The 20,610-nt window shown below is 29.1% G+C and overlaps 1 protein-coding gene across 1 annotated transcript in view; it reads right to left on the reverse strand.

The window, feature by feature from the left end:
• Positions 1-20,610, reverse strand: part of LOC129958299 (homeobox-containing protein 1-like) — a 64,794-nt gene that overhangs the window by 895 nt on the left and 43,289 nt on the right. Inside the window, exons 3-5 of the mRNA XM_056070689.1 lie at positions 4,560-4,757; positions 3,137-3,238; positions 1,910-2,165 (exon numbers count right to left, since the gene is read on the reverse strand). Coding sequence (XP_055926664.1) covers positions 1,924-2,165; positions 3,137-3,238; positions 4,560-4,757 — 542 coding nt within the window. The 3' untranslated portion in view covers positions 1,910-1,923. The remainder of the gene's footprint in view (positions 1-1,909; positions 2,166-3,136; positions 3,239-4,559; positions 4,758-20,610) is intronic.

Genomic DNA, 20,610 nt, shown 5'->3' on the forward strand with positions numbered 1-20,610 from the left:
ATTTTCTGTTTACAACGGTTATATTTTTAGCATCATTTAAAAACAAATCTGCATTAATCAATCCTCCTTCAACCTTTCTTGCTGTAATTTATTCTGAAATACCACAGAAGGCAATTTGATATTCAAATATATTTTAAAAAAGGATTTTTACTCAAATTATTCCATAAAAAATGTTTTTTTTTTAAATTTCTGCTTTTAAATTTAATTTACCTACTCCATAAAACAAAACACAAACTATCTGCACAAAGTAATCATGACAATAATGGCTAATTCTTAATCATTGAATGTTTAAAGTTCTGACCTAAAATTGTAAGTCTTGTACTTTCATATGGTAGTGCTCATGATATTTTGTATTCTTACTCTATTCACCTTATGCTATTCAAGAGCATTGTAGCATATTGTCTTAAGTTATTTTTTTAATGTTTATAACTGGATAAAATATGAAGAAGAAAGGAGGAAGAGGAATGAAGGAGAAGAAAGAGAAGGAGACCTTCGTTTTAAGAAAAAACGCATTCTCACCATTGCATTGATCAAGAATTGTGGAATGTCTAAAACATGTTTAAAACAGCAAGTTTTTAACATGAATCATGCACAGTGCGGGCGAAGAATGGAATTCGCGAGTCAGTGTTCAGCGTCCAATCTTTGTAAGACAGTCTTTAAGAGCGAGTGTCTTCGTCATTTCTAAAATTGGGAAACTTGTTGTCTCACCATTGCAATAAATACTTTTTAATCGTGGCCCTCTCCAGTACCTTCATTTTCCAATTTGATGAAAGAGATTTTGGGTATTTTGCAGAAATAAAATCTTAAAGATTTGGTTTGAAATATTTTTTCATACATTTCATACTATATGAGTCATCTACTATTTTTATGCACATATAGCTTATATTTCTGAGTAATACATGTAATGATATCTTGGCATGCAAAATGTCCTCTGTAAAAATTACTGTTGCTTTTCATGATTACACAATAATTTATTTGATAGTGAAGATTGTGATCTGGGTGAAATGACTTGAAGACACATGTTATCTTTTATGTGGTTTATTGGTAACATCAAGAACAAAAGGCACATGATTACGCCATAGTGTAATAGGCCTAGAGAACTACACATAAAATTTCTTGGAGAGAGAGAGAGAGCCGAGATCAGACTCCCCCTAGAACGGGAGTCAAGTTCCCTTCTACCGGAAAAAAAGTGTACTAACATCAACAGGGAGACCACGTGATATTTACATGATTGGCAGCTAGCTCCGCCCAGGAAGACCACGTGGTTAACTGAATTCTTAACATCCTCCGTATGAAAAATATTTTTTACAGTAAATGATTTCTTTAAGAAATCAATTAAAAAACGTTTACATACCATTTTTGCTGAAGTAAAATTTTAAATATGAATAATGCAAATGCTGAAAGTAAAAGTTTTATGTGTAAAGAATGTAAAAGCCTGTTTTACTTGGTATTTCTTTAGAATACCAGCTAAACTGCTGAAACAAATTCAAATTTTATTTGAAAATTTTCAGTTTATATCAAAATAATTTAAATACTAATAAGTCTATTTCTTACTTGTCATTTTTTGAGATTTGTACAGAGAATCTATTTAATTATAAATGTAACACAAATTTTATTTCCTATTGTCTTTAAAAATATTTGATTCCTTATTTATATAAGTGAACAAGGTGAACTCTGTAGTAATTTTGTGATACACTGCATTTGTCCATTGAATAGATCGCGATATCCTTTACTGATATTCACCATGGATTAATGTATGCATAGAACGAGGACATAGCAAAATGTATTGCACCCCAAATATCTAGATTATGAGATATGATGAAATGAGAAGTGGAATATGATTTGAAGATGGAAACTTAAGTTCATTTGTAATTCACATCATTATATGAACATAAAATATACTACAAACCTGAAAACTGGATACTATAAAATATGCTTTATATCACAAGATTCTTGTTCTTGCACATCATTCTTTAAAGTAATATCACTGTCTATAATTCGTTCAGACGTTGATGAGCTGTCACTTTCAGTTACTTCGTTTGAAAGTGTTTGGTAATTAAATGATGACGAAGAAGATGACATTGATCCTGGAGACCATTTACCAATTGGCATAGTTGTTGAAAATGATGTTTGATACGATGAGTGGACATTCATATTGTTAAGGCCTAAAAATTTGATAAAATTTTTATTTAAATCACATTTTTATGAAGTTAAAAGTCATATACGTAAATAATGAAAGGTAAAATGGACTAATAAATAAATTGAAATATATTAAACAAAAATAATTTACTTCACTGGACAAAGTCGGGAATAAAAAGTGATCTCTTTAAAGAGAAGAGAAATAAATCTAAATGTTTACAAAGATTGGTTCACAAACTATGTAAATTATATTGATCTTTTATTTACAAAATAGAGTTGGATTATAGAACTGTAAAACTGAAATTCACTGAAAAATTCTATGTATTCACACAAATACTTAATATTATCCTTTTAAATTATGCTACGAGGAGAGAGTGGTAAGTCTTAGAACCTTTTCCATTATTACTTTTAAATGCATAAGAATTTAATCAATCAGATTATTCTTGTGAGGAGCAACGCATAATTATTATGCGTTGCTCCTCACAAGATGTAATAAATAAATAAAATGTAACAGTTTTAAAAAGAATCGGCATGCTGTATTTTACCTCGCTACAGTTATTTTCTATTTTATCATCTTATAAAACAAATCCTCATCTTGAACTGTAAGTATTATTCAAAATTTTAAAAATAGACTAAAAATTAATATCATCATTATTCCTACATTGTTATTAAAACATAACTCCTTGGTATATGTTTAAGTGTGCTACTATAATATACTTACATTATGCGATGAAATTTTTTTTTTTTTTTTTTTATTAAATTAGAATGGGAAATGTTGAAAAACTTACTGTATATGTGATTTTAAATAGATCTGAAATGATTTTTTTTAAATAATTGATATAAAAATGTTACTTTTTTTAATAGTGGTCAAACATTTCTCTTTTACGTAAAGTGAAAAATATGACATCCAAAAGCTAAGAACTAGCAGATTTATAGAATTTAGTAACATTAAAATTTTCAAATCTAAAAAAAGGGATTAGATAGAATTAATTTATACCATGCTTCATCCTCATTTGTTTCTTTGCGTCCTTTCTTCTATTATTGAACCAATTATTTACTACAGGCAAAGTCACAGTATCTCGATCTGATAAGGGCCATTCTAAAATAAATAGTAAATGATAAAATACTACAAGCAATTTCTTTGTTTGAATAAAATTTGTCATAATTATGAATAGTTTCGAGACCAAATTTGTTTTTCTTGCATTTCTTTTAAAAATTGGCTTAATTTAATATTGATTTTTTGTATAATTAATACAAAACTACTTTATTCTTTTATAAAGTATTTACTTTATTCTAAAAGAATAAAGTAAATACTTTATTCTTTTTATAATATTTAAAGTTGAAAAAATTAACTGCATAAAAATTTAGATATTATATCAAAAGATAATGTAATATGTTATTAAATAAAATCTTAATTTTCTTTGAAACTGTGAAATTTGAATTGTATAAGACCTTGATAATTATCTTTGAACTATAATTAAAATTGACTATAGTCCGAAACTTTAGTATTGCATCTTGCGAAATTCCTTGGAGGATTTTTCTACAATGAAATACAAAATCTTGATTATTTTTACATAATTATATATCTATCATTGTCACAAAACACAAATGGCATCTATTTATGAACAGCAATATTAATTTTATAAAATTAATAGATTTGCGGGATTATATTTCGCAAATATTGCATAGTAAATAAACAATTTCTCTGACCTAATGTACAATATAGTGTGCTAGATTTCATTAAATAAATAAATTACAAAGACATTTTTTTCACCTGCATACACTTAAATAGTATAATTACTTTCACATATTCCTTAAAATGCAGTGTAATGTCAAAAGATAATCTATTCTGCTGAATATATTTTTAAATTAAGAAAAAACACTTTTAGTTGCTCTTGCACCATTTTTAATTAAAAAAAAATTAATTCATCTGTTACAAAAAAAAAAAAATGGCACGAATTTTTAAATTATTTTTTATATGAATAAAATTAATGTTAAATTACATGTTTTAATGTTTCATTTTCTGAAATTTGGTATGTAAATTGTTTCAGGAAAACAGATTAAGAGTTTACAGAAAAATAATGTAGGTAACACAATTATTTCTATTATATATTTAATTTTTAATGCTCTAAATGTTATCAAAATATGCATCTCATTATTATGGCAGCTTTTGTTTTGATTAGAAGGAATCAAATAAGGTCTTTATAATATCAGTAAAGAAAATTCTTCTGTGATTTAATTAAAAGTTGTTATATGTATAGTTGATTTAGTTTGATTCTGATTTTTGATTTGTCGGGCATTAAAGCTTAAAGTAAAGTATAACCCTGAAAATCCATTTGAATATCATCTGGGACCATCTTTACATTTTAACTCCTATTTATATTTATTATTTCACACAATAAAGAACATTATATATTTACCACATTTTTCTGCTGCTTTGTTACATTGTTCAACAATCATTTCCCTAACTTGAGTATCAGGATACGGATCTTGTTCATAATACTTCTCCAAAACAGCAAGATGAGAGCCTTTAAAAGTAAATCTTTCACGTTTTAGAGGTATAAGATCACCAGACTCTGATACCATTCTTTTAATTCCAGAAGTTGGACACATTTGAGCTGAAATAAAAGAAAAATCTTGCTATTAAAACTTTCTAAAAGGTTGTAATTGTAGTAAAAATGAAAATTTATGGTATTTTCCCAGTCTAATTTTAATGAAAATATTTTTATTTACAAATAAACCTAAAATGATGTTACAAAAGTTGTATAAATATTTCTTCTGTTTAACAAAAAATGTCTTCATTTTGTTAGTGAAAATTTTAAGTGAATTTAAAAAATAGATAGATTAATTTTTAATACGATTTTTCAAGATTACGTAAAAAATGAGTGATTATTAAAACTATTTATATAGGGTAACTAGCCGCCTTTGGCGACCAGCCGGTTCGCCAATCTTAATGTTCGTTTAAATTTTAATAATTAAATAGGTTTAACCGGAGTTTAACCCCCTTCTTCGCCAAGTTGCGATAACGCACCAAAGCTGGCAATCTTTATTATGCACTATAATTGAACATCTGCTTCTTTGCTTTTGAACATTTCGCAAGGCCGTTGTTTGCGATTTTTAAAAATTTCGCCAAGCAGGGGATAAAACTCCGGTCGTACCATTAAACATTTTACGCAATTCCAACTTTAATAGATTCTTCAGCAAAATATTTTAAAACTTCAAATTTTGATAGTCATATAATTCACTCATAATATTATAAAGGCCTTCAGTTATAGCGTGATATATATCTCTCTAATTTTCTGTTACCCCTCGTAGAAATTATGCTTTAAATTACAGTGTAAATGATTAATCTGCAATTAATATAATATTTTTTACTGAAACAAAGCATTTTTTTTAATAATATGATTACTGATAATAGAGTCACTGAGCGTTTAAACTTTATGGTCACTAAAGAATATCTTTCTTAATTTATGTAATATCTCAAGAATTTGTCAACAAAAATTTCTCAGATTCCTCATGAACAGATCGATTCATTAACAATGTTTAATTTTAAATGCATCAAACACTAAGAAAATAAAATGAATCGTTTAAAATAATCGGTCGAAAACAGGTTTAAAAAAATCTACTTAAAAAACGATGTACTTAAAACTGTAAGCATATACAAAAAATATATAACTAACATAAATACATTTTACTTACAAAAGCATGCAACTAACCTAAAAATAATTTAAATCGTCCGTTGGTTGTCATGCCAACAATCAGAACAATGCGCATGCGTGGATTTTCTTCGCCAGTTACGTCAACGCAAATGCGTAAATTTTTCTACGCCAGTTGGGGTAACGCTATGCAGATTAGACATTTTTAATTTCCTTTATTCTGTGTTATTTTAATTCAAAAGTACTTCAGAATGAATGTGAAACATGGATTAATTAACAATGTTTAATTTTAAATGCATAAAACATTAAGAAAATAAACAGAATCGTTTGAAATAATCCGTCGAAAAATGTTAACCCTAGCCTAATTACTGTTGGGAGAAAAAAACAACTGATGCCTTACTTATTTGGCGATGGGGAAAATGGAAGATTTTTTTGGCGGAAAAGTTGGCGTTGGGAAAAATGGAAGATTTTTTTGGCGGGAAAGTTAGTTTTTAATTAATAATGGACTACCCCTAACATTTAGGGGGATGAAAAATAGATGTTGGCCGATTCTCATAGATACCGGATAAGCACAAAAAATTTCATCAAAATCGGTCAAGCCGTTTCGGAGGAGTATGGCAACGAAAACTGTGACACGAGAATTTTATATATTAGATTTTTCAGTGCCATAACTTAAAGAAAAATAATTCTCTAGGTGCTGATAAAAGTAAAAGAAATTATAAAAACTAAATTGTTTCTAAATGTGCATTGTGTTTGTATATATACATATGTAAAATTATAACATTCAAACAACAGACTCTTTAAAATTATAGAATATTTCAGAGTTAGATTTATGAAAAAATTTATTACATAGGTGTTATATAAATTCACTTTTGCATAATCTCATCCATATATGTTTCAACTTCGCTTATATTTTGATTTTCATACAATTTTTAATTTATTTGAATTCATTACCATATTGTGTATGAAATTTACTAAAAATTATGCATTCCTAATTTGTTCATGGCAATAATCCACCTTCATTAGTTGCACTCTTGTGTTTGATTTAGTTTGCAGAACCCACTACTTTAATCACTTTTGGAGAAGAACAAATTAAAAAATAACTTAAACGATTAATCCTTTACAATTATCCATTCAAATAATAAAAATTTTGCTATTAGTCACATTATTATTTACAAGAATTTTAAAAAAAATATAATCAGAGTGCAAGTGATTATAAAAATGTATAAATTTTTAGATTTGAATAATTGTTTACAGCATTAATTGTATGAGGGACTGCTCAGAAAATTTTTGTAAAATGTAATATTTGCATTTGGGAGAGTCTTTATTAAGATTAATTATTTTTTATTTATGAAAAATATAGCTTTGAGTACATATATATTTATTTGTTAAACCAGGAAAGATAAGTGCCATCACCTTGATTTTTATTCCCCATCATCTTTTTAAATCTACGGTAGAAGCAATAGGAATAACAATAAATGAAATAAATCCCTAGAATATAATTATTAGTAATTTTAGTGCAACTGGAAACTTTGTTGTAAAACTATATTATATATCAATAAATTTTTCAAAGAAATATTTTTACTTGTTAAAAAATAGCTAAACGACTTATTCTTAATAATTATCCATTCAAATAATAAAGTTTTTGCTATTAGTTACTTTAAATACATAAAGTGGTTTCACTTCATTTTATTTAATTTGCAGTTGGCTGTTTATGAAAACATTATGAAGATTAATTATTATGACAGAAAAAGAAAAACATCTTTCAGTATCAGATATTTAATCCATTTTTATAAGTTGACAAAACAATTTATTTACAGTTTCTGTTAATTAAAACATCTGAATTAAAATTAACACATGTAATTTTCCTGTGGAAAATTTTTCAGTCATAAACATGTATAAACATCGCAATGACTGCAAATATTGAAAATGGGATCCATTTATAAATTAATTTGATGCGTTAAATTACATTAAATAATTTTGAGCGAAATTGTATGAATTTTTAATTTTCTTATATTTAGCTTTAATAATTTGAGAAGTTATAACTAGACTGTATCCAATACATTACCGTTTGTATTCGAAAATAAATGCCCTCTCAAAAAAAGACAAATAATTTGTAACAAAAGCAGAAGTAAAGAATGTATTATAATTATCCACTAATATGTTAAATATTTTCAAAGTAATTACAAAGTTATTTGGTTATTAAAAGAAAGGGATATATTCATTTTTTACTTGTTATACATTACATGCCAAAGAAGTAAAAAAGAAAAAAATTACTAAATTTACTTAACGATTTGAATGTAATAAATATAGCGAAATGTAATATACAAAAGTGCTTAAGAGAGTAACAAATATGAATTGAAATTTTTAGAAATTTTGGGAAAAAATTAAAGAAAAAGCCCTTTTCAGAACGAAGATAAGCTTAAAGGAAATTCCTTTCATTTACAAAATTAGTCATATTTTTTATCACAGTGTTAATTAACTATGTAATCAGGGCCGTAACTCCCAGCTAGGTCCGGAGCAAGGTGAAAAGAAATAAATCAAATTTTTTATATTGGATATTTTATTTTTAAAAAATGAAAAATTAAACTTCACAAGAGATTAATCACACTAAAAAAATAACCCTGATAAAATGATTCTGTTAAGGTAGCTGTCATTAATTAAAGATTTTTTTAAATCCAAGTGTAAAAATAATGTGTACTAAATAATTTCCCAGTAAACATTTTACTAGTATTAGTTAAATTGATTATTCTAGTATTACTAATTTGGTTCAGTCTTAATTAACTCGATATAAAGAGACTTTCGGTATTTTAAAAGAATAATAAATAGAGAAAAGTGAACAATGCTTAGTTAATACAATTTCGATTTTCGTAATACCGGCACAAACCAATAAAACTTAAGGATTTAGTTAAGCACATTTCACTCATAGTGCAAAAGGAAAAACGTAAGTAATAAGAATTTCAAAATGTTCATTAACACATCATTTAGGAGAGAGGAAAATCAAACTAATTTCATCATTTGAAATAATAACTTCGTATTCTTCTAAAAATTCTGACATAAAAACTTCTTATTCTTCTCTTCTTTTTAACTTCTAATTAACCAAATTATAACGATTGATAGAAATTTATATCTTGAATTTATAGATGAGAATCAAATACAAAATGTTGAAAAATAATAACAAAAATGGTAGCAAATTAAAAATTGAAATAAAATAGTATTAGCAAAGAAATAACATTTAAATTTTAAAATATATCTATTTGATCAAACTGTTTATAAGCATTATGCCTGAAACAAAGTACATTCATCATAAAAACTATATTAATCAAAAATTAAGGATTTTCTGCAACAGGGAGGTAGCTCCACTTAGGAGGAATTTTAAGTTAGTATATCTATATCTTGTACAAGTTAGAATATCAAGTACAAGCTAATATATCTTGTGACAAAAATGAAAGAAAGAAACTCGTTAGTTTGTTACAAGATAGAGATAGTTCCTAGAGTAACTTCCATTTTGTTATCTCCTTACTGTTAAACAACTTCCAATAAGCAAACTACCAATCCCTACCACATAAGATTGCAAAATATAAATATGTAAAGGAACTCGTAAAAAGTGTAATCAAATAATACGTGATTCTTAGATGGACGTTAGTTGAGTTAGACGTTACTGAGGGGGAATGTGAGGATTGAAAAATGTAATGTTTGTAAAGTCAAAATATATGCTGTATTTAATTTGAAGCTTTCTTAAAATAAAATATTACGTTACTTGATTAATTTTTTTTAAATATCTTTTTCATAAATTAGAACGAATAAACATTTCATGAAGAAAAAAAAAAAAAAAAAAAAGGGATCCAACAATCGCACATGTTTTACATCGTCTGTAAAATATACTTTTGAGTAAAAATACTTCCCTAATATGTGAGAACAATAAAAGAAATTTATCAAAAAAATATTTTCAGAGCAACTTAGAAATTTGACATATTTGTTTGGTTTTCTGAAAATTTTGAAAAATTGGAGCTGCCTCTTTTCTGTAACAAATCCTAAAATTGGATATTTGAATGAAAGATGAATGAATATTTCATATTTGAAATGTCTGATTTTTCTTTTCTCATTCTCTCTGAAAAGTTAATTGAAGTTGGTGATAAGAATTACTTTGAAATGCCCTTTTAATGGGAAATGCTTTCAGGCATAAAGAATTTTATAAACACTGTAACGGCCAATGAGCACGTCTGATTTATAGCCTTAAAATAACACTCCCTTTTATGGGATTATGGTTTTAACATCAGATTACAGTATTTTTAGAGATTTAAATTGCAAGTTTTTGTGTTTTTATTTTGTCGCAACAAAAATTATTTTATGAATATTTTTTTATAAAAAAATATTCAGCAGACATTTACATAATCACACTCAAATCAATTGATCTTAAATTTTTCAGAGATTTCCAATCTTTTTTGGATTAATACCCCCTATACAAGAAAAAAAAATTCCCCCGCCCTCTTTTTCCATAAAAGTTAATATTACAAATATTATTATATATTATCTATGGGGGAGAGTGCTGTACCTTTGACCACTTCAGTCTGCGCCGACAACAGGTGACAAATTTTGAATGTTTGTATGTTTAGCATAAAGATCTTCAACCATTTGCTTAGATTAGCTTATTATTTTTATCGTGGTAAATAAAAATATTTATCTGATTACATATTTAACAAAATATGTATTACAAACATTCATTTTGTCTCATAGAATTTTTTAATACAATTGAGACATAATATTGTAGCATGCATGTTATAGACGGACTAATAATCTTATTTTATACAAATTCTCATTTTCCTATTCTTTAACGAAAATGAATTATGAAGGTTTAAATATGAATTGCACCTTGTTATACCTTTGACCACTATGATGTGTTACTCCTTTGATCAAGTCAGTGGTACAATACTCTTGATTTAGAAGAAAACTAAGGATACTTGATTCAAGATGGTTCTCTTGTATTGTAATAATGTGTAATATGTAAAGTATGGCGCCATCTCTATTTGACCGTTGATCACACTATATATCACAAAAGATTTTCATTTCAATCTGAAAAACCATTGGGTTGGTGGGTCGATAAATATGTTTCTTTTCTCTTTTCATTCATCTGTCGATTAAGTTTATTCTAAGTAGAATGATGAATTAAAATACTTCTGAGTTTTAAGCTTACTTCAGCCTATAATTTGATCTAAGATATTGTCCAATACCTTAATTCTAGTCGGTTCAATTTTTATTTAGAAAACTTTAATTAGGAAGAATTGATTTCCTTCCAAGTAAGCTTCACGAAACAAGAATTTATGAGTAAGTATCTTTTAATACCTTATGATATTTATTGCAGCATCGATAATCGTAGCCGATGGAAGTGCACTATGCGATTGGGATCACCTTTCAGGTGTGGTGAAGTTTGTTGCAAATATGGCACTTCACATTATCAAATTGGATATTGTTCTAGTAACCTTTCAACTTGATTGACAGCATAATAGCTTATGTATCTGGCTGTTTAGTTTTATATGAAAATATTTATAAACAAATAGTTGCATATAATCATTTAAAAATTAAATTTTTTAATGTGATAATTTCAAGAAAACAATGACAACTGCAGTGATTGCTTCAAGCAATAGCGTTCAAACTCTGTTTGCATACCCACAGGTGAATTTGAAACAATTCATGTTAAATGGAACTCCACTCAGTGCTATTGATGCAACAAATCCGACTAGATTGCCAAACAAGATTAGTTTTCTTTAATTTTTAAGCACTTTGTCGGTCATACCTTACAAAGTCCTGAAAAACCTGCATTGTTTCTCCTCGATAATTACAAACTCACGTGACTATTGAAATGGTAAAAACAATGGTGTGGTTATCAGACCCTTCATTCACACTAGTCACTGAATGTAGCCGCTTGATAGCGGTACATCTGACCCATTCAAAACTTATGGCCACCAGGGAATGAACAACTGAATGTTAACTCCAGTTAACTGGGATCAACCTGTCACCAAACATGACGTCGCTAAATTGGATGGAATTGCTTTTACGAAATCTATAACTTCAAATAATATACTAGAAGAGCGGTAGCTTTTGATTCCTTTAATGTGAATATTTTCAGTGATCATAAGTTTCTTCCTGCATCTGTAACAGACAGGCCGATGATTCATTCAGGTCTCATGAATAATTCTGTCGCTGAAGATTCATCAACACAGATTCTGAACAAAAGTTCCAAGAGTCTAAGTATACCATCGACCTCCTCGTGTATATTCCCTGAAAATATAAGATCTTTCTCTAAGGCTTAGTAAAACAAAGGAAGGCCGAAAAGTAAAGTCAAAGTTGTAACAGGCAGCCTTGGGAAATCAATCAAAATAGTTTGATATCAAGCATTACAAGCTTTGCTATCAAATGGTACCTCTAAAACTAGAAACACATAGAAAGAGTGTCAAAGGAAATTTTACTATTAAAAAAAAGGCTTAAGGAAAAGCTTCCTGAAAACGATGAATTCTGTAAAATGATGATAGTTTTTTTCAAACTATAAAGTTGATTAAAGGTTTTTCTCATTCATTAAGCATAAACATCAGTACTTCATAAAGCATCAGTACTTATATGTATAAGAAATTGCGTTTTAATCAAAAATACCAATCTTAATGTTCTAGGTTATTAAAAGTTGGTTTCTCATTAATGTTTGTTTTCATAAGGTGGGTCAAAGGTATTACAAGTATATTATGTTGTATTATTGATCGCAATGCAAGGAGTTTTTAAAATAAATTAAAAATATTTAAAATGAAAATTTCGATCTTTTAAAATATGTAATAAATTCCAAACAAATCCCAATAAAAATCAATATTCACAACAGAATAGTGAACTTACAAATGAAGCCAATAAAAAAATAAATATTGAAAATCGAATAAAGGAACAGCGTTTTCCCCTAACTATTTAATGTGTCTATTCATCTATTAGGAATCACTAAGTACAATGAAAAGAAACCATCAAATGTAGTAAAAAATTGTTTGTTAAAAATTTAAAAATAAGCATAAAATCAATCAGAAATTTTTAAAAAATCAATCGCATCATTGAGGTTAATAGAGTTTCGACAATTTGTTAATTTAAATTTTGGGTTTCAATTTCATTAACATTAGTTTCATACTGAAACATTCACTAAGGTGCAGTTTGTTTCTTTTATTTAAATAATAAATACGCTTTTGAACTGAACTCACGTTTAGCCAAATGTGATAAAGGAAAAGCAATTAAAAATGTCTGTACTCTTGCCCACAAACAAAGGTAGAGAACTGATATCGATTTTTGAAGCCAAAATTCTAGATATCCATATTTGAATTTTGCTTTTTATTCTTCATTAGTTGAATCTTACGAGTTCCTCTTTAAAATTTGATATTGTGTTGCATCTGTATTTGTAGGAAGATCTAAAACTGAAGTCGATATATTCATGTAACTTCTATTAATTCAGATATGTTATTATATTACTTTCCTAAATAGGTAGGTAAACCAAGTCCACCCCTTTTGATTGTTTTACCCCCCCCCCCTCCATTTGCCTCTGAACTCGCTAACTTCCCCATAGAAGGCTCCAGACGCATTGTGGTAGCAAATGTATTAAAAGGGAATAGTTGGAAACCTATGGTCTAAATGATTAAATCAAGACAGAGATACTTATTCTGACAGAGACAGAGATACTGACAGAGATTGTCTGATTTTATACTAGAGAAGGAAGGGGAGGGGGATGGCAGGAGAAGGACTATTTCCCAATTTTTATTAAGAGAGTAACCCACTCAGAAGGGACAAAAGAAATATCCTATTGTGTGACTTTGAAAGATGCAAACCATTTTTTCATACTGAACTTTCTCTCAATAAAATTAGATAATTTTATGATAACCAGAAATAACAGTTCTGCCGCCGTTTCTCTTAGTTGGGATTTGTATGTTATAAACGTTTCGAGAAATGAGTGTTAGATGCCGTCCAACATCTGATCACAGCTACAAACTCTTTTATACTGATCTAACAGTAATTAAACTAAACCTTCTTATGGTCATCCTCTGTGTCCACAGCAAAGAAAGAAATAAAAATTGCATCATACAATTTTAAAAAAATGAAGTAAACAGATATGATAATTCAAAGCGACAGTTAATTAATATTGCACACATTATTTAATAGATTCTAATCTAACTAATCTATTATCTACTATTTTATTTAGTGAATAAGCCGTTTTTCGAACAGCAAAAATTTAGAACTGCCATCTCGAACCTGATTCAGGAATATGTATGTAAAGAAAATATGTGTTCCAAACTTATCTAAAATTAACCGGTAAACTGTTTTTGACGAGTTACTCGTCATGGAAAAAGTACAACATTTTGCGTTATGACGAGTTTATTCAATGACAATTATTGTATCTATATAATAATTGTTTAATTATTATATTTATAATTAATTATTGTATATCATGTTTATGACAGTTTCGATACGCATTTTCTGAAGAGGTTGAAATAGTTAACTAGTTAATAATATGCATGATGTCGACTCCGATATATTCTGGCTAATTATTCGAATTAATATATGAAGTTAATTTATACAGATTTCAGGAACAGGAAGAATTTTATTTATGAAATTAAATTTAAAAAACATAGATACAGAAATTATAGAAAACTGTATTAAATTATGTATGTGTAACAAATTAATTCATTTATTTTAATATATATGCTAATCAATAAAATATGTATGTACTCTATTTTAGATGCTAAAAATAACCTCTATCGCTTGTGAACAGAAGCATCAGGACTACTCAATAAGCGAACTTCTATTTTTATTTCCCGAATTTTGACATTTTTTTTCTCTCTTAAAATTATTTGGGATATAGGAGATTCAAATAATCAAATAATTGGACTTCAAATAATTTGAACTCTACCTTATGTATTCAGACAGGCGAAAAATTTTAAATCGCACATCTAATTTTTATTTTATTTTCTTAAAAGGCTGAAAGATTTTATAAAAAACACAACAAGATAAACCTGTTGAAGACGTAGTAGTTGAAAGAAGAGTAAATTTTATATCCGAATAACAATTGCTAATTAATTCTATTTCTATGCTTCAAAAAATTAAAATAGTTTAATTTATATTTCAGACTCATTCTCTTTCTAATCATTCTAACAAATGCAAACGAATTTAAAATTCTAAGATATGATAAGTTGTGGTAGATGTTATCAAATATTCAGAAAGCCAAGAAAGAAAAAAAAAAAATGCGATAAGGAAACATGGAAAAAATGAATTAAATTTCTAAAAAAATTAATTCTATATTAAAATAGAATCTGTAGACTAAGTTTATAGCTGCCTTTGGATCAGTGGCGCCTCTGGGCTATAGTCTAGTTAACTCAACAGATAAAACGGCCTTGAGTATGATTGCCAAATTTGAACAAAGACGAATAAAGATTGAAATAATTAAACAAAAAATAAAAGCAAAAAAATTTCTTTGAAACGAGATAAAAAAAATAGTTAGTGAAATTATCAGATATAACTAGTGTGGGATTGGAGTTATCGAAATTCTCTTAACATAAGCTCCAATAAAGAAGCTATTCCCCAACCCAGCCATCCATAAAATTGTTGACCTTGGGTAAAGTCACGAATGCCTTACATGGCATTGGCGAACAATAGTTATGAAATATTGATATTTCGAGTGAATCTAGCATTTTTACTGATTCTAAGGTATGATCTTTGGCAAATTTTTTTAGAGATTAATCTCTGGCTTGTCGTTAATACACTAATATCCAAAAACCGAATTAGTGTTTTATGCGCCTTTTTCCGACCGAACCAAAATTTGATATGGAAGTACAATTGTATCATAAGATCCCATATTAAATTATATTTATCTAAGGCATTGCATTTTTGATTTATCAGGTTTTTATGCTTCAGTGTGGAAATACCGACCGACTGATTGCCAACCCGTTGACAGATATGGTTCAAAATTTAATAGGAATCTATATTTTAAATGCTACACCTGGGCACCAAATTTTATTTATCTAGCTCTTTAAGTTTCGAAATTATCATGTTCGTTAGTACTAATTCAGATGGATAGATTTCCTCAAAATGGATTTAATTCAAAATTTGAAAGAAATCAACAAACGCGATGTAATACGTATACACCAAATTTCATCCGTCTAGCTCAAAGTGTTGTATGTTGTGCAAAAGTATAGATGGACAGACGAACAATCCCTTGGAGGATTCGGTTCAAAATTTGATGTAGATCTACAATTTAGATATAAATCTATATACCAAATTTCATCCATATGGTTATTTTTGTTTGGTAGTTAGTAGTGTTACATTGTATTTGGATAGTTAGACAGACAGACTTCCTCTGAATGGGTTATCTTTAAAAATTTGCAAATTGAATGTTAAGGTCATAAGCCATATTTCATCTGTCAATTTCGAAGCGTTTATGAGTTATTGTGTTCTATGATAGATACACAGAGTGACAGACAAACATAATGCCACAAACGGGTTTTTCGAACTGAAGGAGGGCTGAAACGTAGAGATACGTCAAAATCTCTATTTCGAATTTTTTGAAAATTACAATACTCTCTTTGTATATATACTCAGTTCACAAAAAAAGTTTTAAAAAAATTACAGTACTCCTTTTGAATAAAACAACCAATGCATACAATCTGGATTAACAATCATTAGTTAACAAAAATTCAAATTTTTTCGGTACAGTTTATGATAAAATACACAGCAGTCACAGTATCAATAAAAATCGGCCATTTCTCAAATTATCAAGTTTTTATATCTTTTAAAAACTAGTTTAAGAAGAACTGTACAAGTAAAGGTAAAAGAAATCCAGAAGGGAAAAAAAAAAAAAAAAAAAAAACTTTCATACAAGAACTTTTCAACACAGTTAACAGCTCCTGCACTCGGCAGACGAGTTATTCATTTATTCAAATAAGGTTAACTTAGTATGCAAAAGATCACACTGGATTAATCTCGGAAATAATATATTCAAAACTAATAAAAGTTAGGCCACTTATTTGGACAGTTGTATTGAATTATGGCCTGAATCACCAGCTAGACATTGACAAACGAAGTTTCAATGGCATGGAAAGATAAGATTATTGTGTTAGATAAGCAGGATTATCGAGGCGCCCGAAAATTTAAGCGAAATAGGGGGTGACTATCGATAAATTTTCTCAACTTCCGAACAATATGTTACAGCGAGATCATTTTTCGATTTGTGGGGTGGGGGAGATCTCACTTATCAGCGAGATCATATTTTCACCTTGAAATTTTTTTAAAGTGTATACACATAGAAAGGTCAGAGGCGTAACGAAGGCAAATAGCGTCTGAGATATGGCATTACTTTTTTCGCCCTCTTATGAAATTCCCTCCCAACCAGTGGGAACGGTTACTCCGAAACTTTCTCGAATACCTTCTAATAAAGATAATGCCCCTCTCTTTATCCCCGCATAAAATGATGGACCTTGCTCAAGACGGTGAATACCACGAATGCTCAGATTTTTATTTTCAGAGTCCCACACAAGAAAGTTGTGTACTTCGTAGAATGCTGTTCTTGTAACGTGTGGCACTTTACAAGCCCGCTGACAAATCTGTCAGCGATTTAATCCGACTGAGCGTCTCTTTTTTTTTCAGTAACCCCAACTAGGGCCAAGAGTACGATTTAGCTACTTCATGCGTCACATTCGCTTGCACAACCCCTTTTTACAGGGGGGCACATTCGCATATCTCACAGATAGAACACAGAAGAAGAGCAACCCTGCCCGAACCAGGACTCGAACCTGGAAAACCCAGATTACAATGAACACGCGATACCCTTATGCCAGGACGCCGGCGTACTTCGTAGAATAGTAAAGAATACCGGTACTTATGTATTATTAACCCTATGCGATTGATGATCAATGATTATGAAGAGTATATTAACATGTGATCTTTGGCGATTAATCGCTAAGATGCAGTTAATACATTAGTGCGGGAAAACTGAACGTGTCATTTAGACGTCTCTTTTCCTATCAAATGAAACAAAAAAAAATCTGACACAAAACCACAAGTGCAGTCGCAAGATCACATACCAAATGCCATTTATTTAAGTCATTGGGTTTTTGCGTTATCGCGTTTGCATGGATGTGGAAAAGTATAGACTGAAAGGTGATCAATCCCTAAATGGATTTGGTCCAAAATCTGGCACAGATCTACACTTTAGATGCTAAATCTGTATACCAAATTTATCAAACTAGCTCCTTTTGTTTAGTAATTACATTGTATTCGGTCAGCCAGATTCAGACTTCTACTGAATAGATTTCGTTCTAAATTAGATAGAAATCTGCAAATTTGGTGTAAGATACACATACCAAATTTCATATGTCTAGCTCACAAGGCCTTTTAAGTAATTGTGCTCACAGGCCGACAGATACAATGCCCAAAATGCCTTTTTCTTCTGACTCAGGGCGATCTGAAACGTGGAAATTCACCAAAAATCCAGAGTTCGGATTTTTTGGCGGTAACAATACTTTCTCTTTGCATATTTCTTATATGAGAAAGTCTCTTCGTATACTTCTGATACGAGAAAATAAAAACTGATACAAATGAACTAATGTTTTGTTCCCAAGGCACTTCTTAAAACTGACGCCCTTTGCATCTATACCCCACCCCCCGCTCTCTGTTTGCTACGCCACTGAGAAGATAGAAGTTGAAAAGTAGTTTTAACCCTTTGTTTGCTATGCCACTGAGAAGATAGAAGTTGAAAAGTAGTTTTAACTCTTTGTACTGCGATGCCGAATCTGACTCGTCATTTTGAAGGAAACATAGTTTACACGTTCTTATTAGATAATTATTATTACCGGTATAAAAACCGCATAATAGCAAAAACTCCTGCATTAATTTTTAAAAATTATAACAAAAGCATTGTCATATTTTGGAGCTTCATAAGCACTAAAAGGAATTCTTATACTCGCATTTATATGATCATACAACTTATTACTTTTCAGAGAGGAAATGTTTGATTCAGGATTTCTAAAATTATGGTACCAAGTAGCGGATTTTGGACAATATGAAGCTATATGCGCAAAAACGTTTAAAAGACCCTCCTATGTCGTAAATTTGTCGACTGCTTAGCACTGCAATGTATGCCGAGTCGATTTTTAGCTACCCCCCTGAATTTAGAGGAGCCAGGCGTGCTCCTCTAGAGCCTGCACGAAATACATTCACGGGGTATCGACCTCAAACGTAATAGCGTACAGGAATTTAAAGCATGCGAAAGTATTGATAACGCCCACATTGATCAGATTTTTTAACATTAGCTTATATTAATATTCAGTTTTGAAATTTTACCAATTTAATTGGGGGACAAATTTCATTATTTTGAATTTAGATAAGATAATAAAGCTTACAGCTGAATCGATTTTCCCTACAAAAATTTCCACACCACACCAGGCTGCCCCTACAGGGATCATATATATATATATATATATATATATATATATATATATATATATATATATATATAATTATGGAGTTTTACAAACTCATTTGTGGATATGCCGCTACTCTCTCCACATATTTCCCACCACACTAGTAAGAGGAAATGGATTTAATAGGCACCAGGCTGCTTCATACAGGAATCTCTTCAGGAAATCTTTATCGAAGAATATGACCTCCTAGTTCTAAAATTTGAACAATCAACTCAATAATACTTCTTGACCTGAAACATTTTAATAATTTTTCCCTAATAAGTATTTTTAACTAAATATATATTTGCTACGTTAAATTGAGTTGTGATATGCGTTTATACACGTGCAAACAAATTGCTAGTTTTTGCACCGTGTTTTTAGAGTTACGTTAAGTCCCCCCCCCTTTTGTCATTGCTCTGATCTTGACAGTGGATAATTATTTTTGACTTGTTTGATGAATTCTTTAAATTGTGGACGTTTTTCTAATTTTGTTATTTGGGCTTTTAAATTTCTTAACTTTTGGTATTTTATCTTTTCTATTGGTATTTTATCATTTCTATACTTTTATTCTGGCCCTTTCTGGTTTTCCAGTTTTGGATTTAGATGTTTGAATTTCTTAATATTTGTGTGTGTTTTTTTAAATTCTTAGCTTTCTATTTTTGCGTTATATGTATTTTTTCTTGTTTTTCCAAAATCTCAATTTCTTTGAAATTCGAGTCATGAGGGGTTAATTTTTGGAGGTTAACCCTTTGCCCTCGGAAAAGTAATTTGAAGCTTAATTATTCACCTAATACAAAGATTTGTTTATTGCTCTGAAAAATACATATACATAATTGTTTTAAGTCGAATTTCTTTGAAAAATTTATCGACATCTTTTTAACATTATGTAAGTGTTTTTAACAATCAAAATTGAAAAATAAATAAATAAAACGTCAAAATGGTGCACTGTTTGAATGGTGAGTGAGAGGCCCCATCCGAGTACAAAGGGTTAATAGAGGACTGCTTAAAAATAGAAAACTCTGCTCTAAAGTGACCCTTGATAAAGTCTTCAACCAGGATGCAATTTTTCAATTGTATTCCTATTTATTTTTACGCAATAACTTACAGGCGTTTTCTACTTTGAATAATTTGAGTGTAACCATTTGGATTTTTTAATGCTGCGACATTTATGCGCTTTAATTGCAATGTTTCTCCCCTAACATTTTTTTTCTAATGATTTGAGCTATATTTTAATTTGTTTGTTTTATTATTTTTAATTTAAGCCAAATTAATTAATTTAATTATTTTTGTCTATTCTTAATTTGTCAGTCTAATTTTTAAAAAATACAAAAATACAAAAAAAACAACAT

This window comes from Argiope bruennichi, chromosome X1, assembly GCF_947563725.1.
Source record: "Argiope bruennichi chromosome X1, qqArgBrue1.1, whole genome shotgun sequence".
Lineage (NCBI taxonomy): Eukaryota > Metazoa > Arthropoda > Arachnida > Araneae > Araneidae > Argiope > Argiope bruennichi.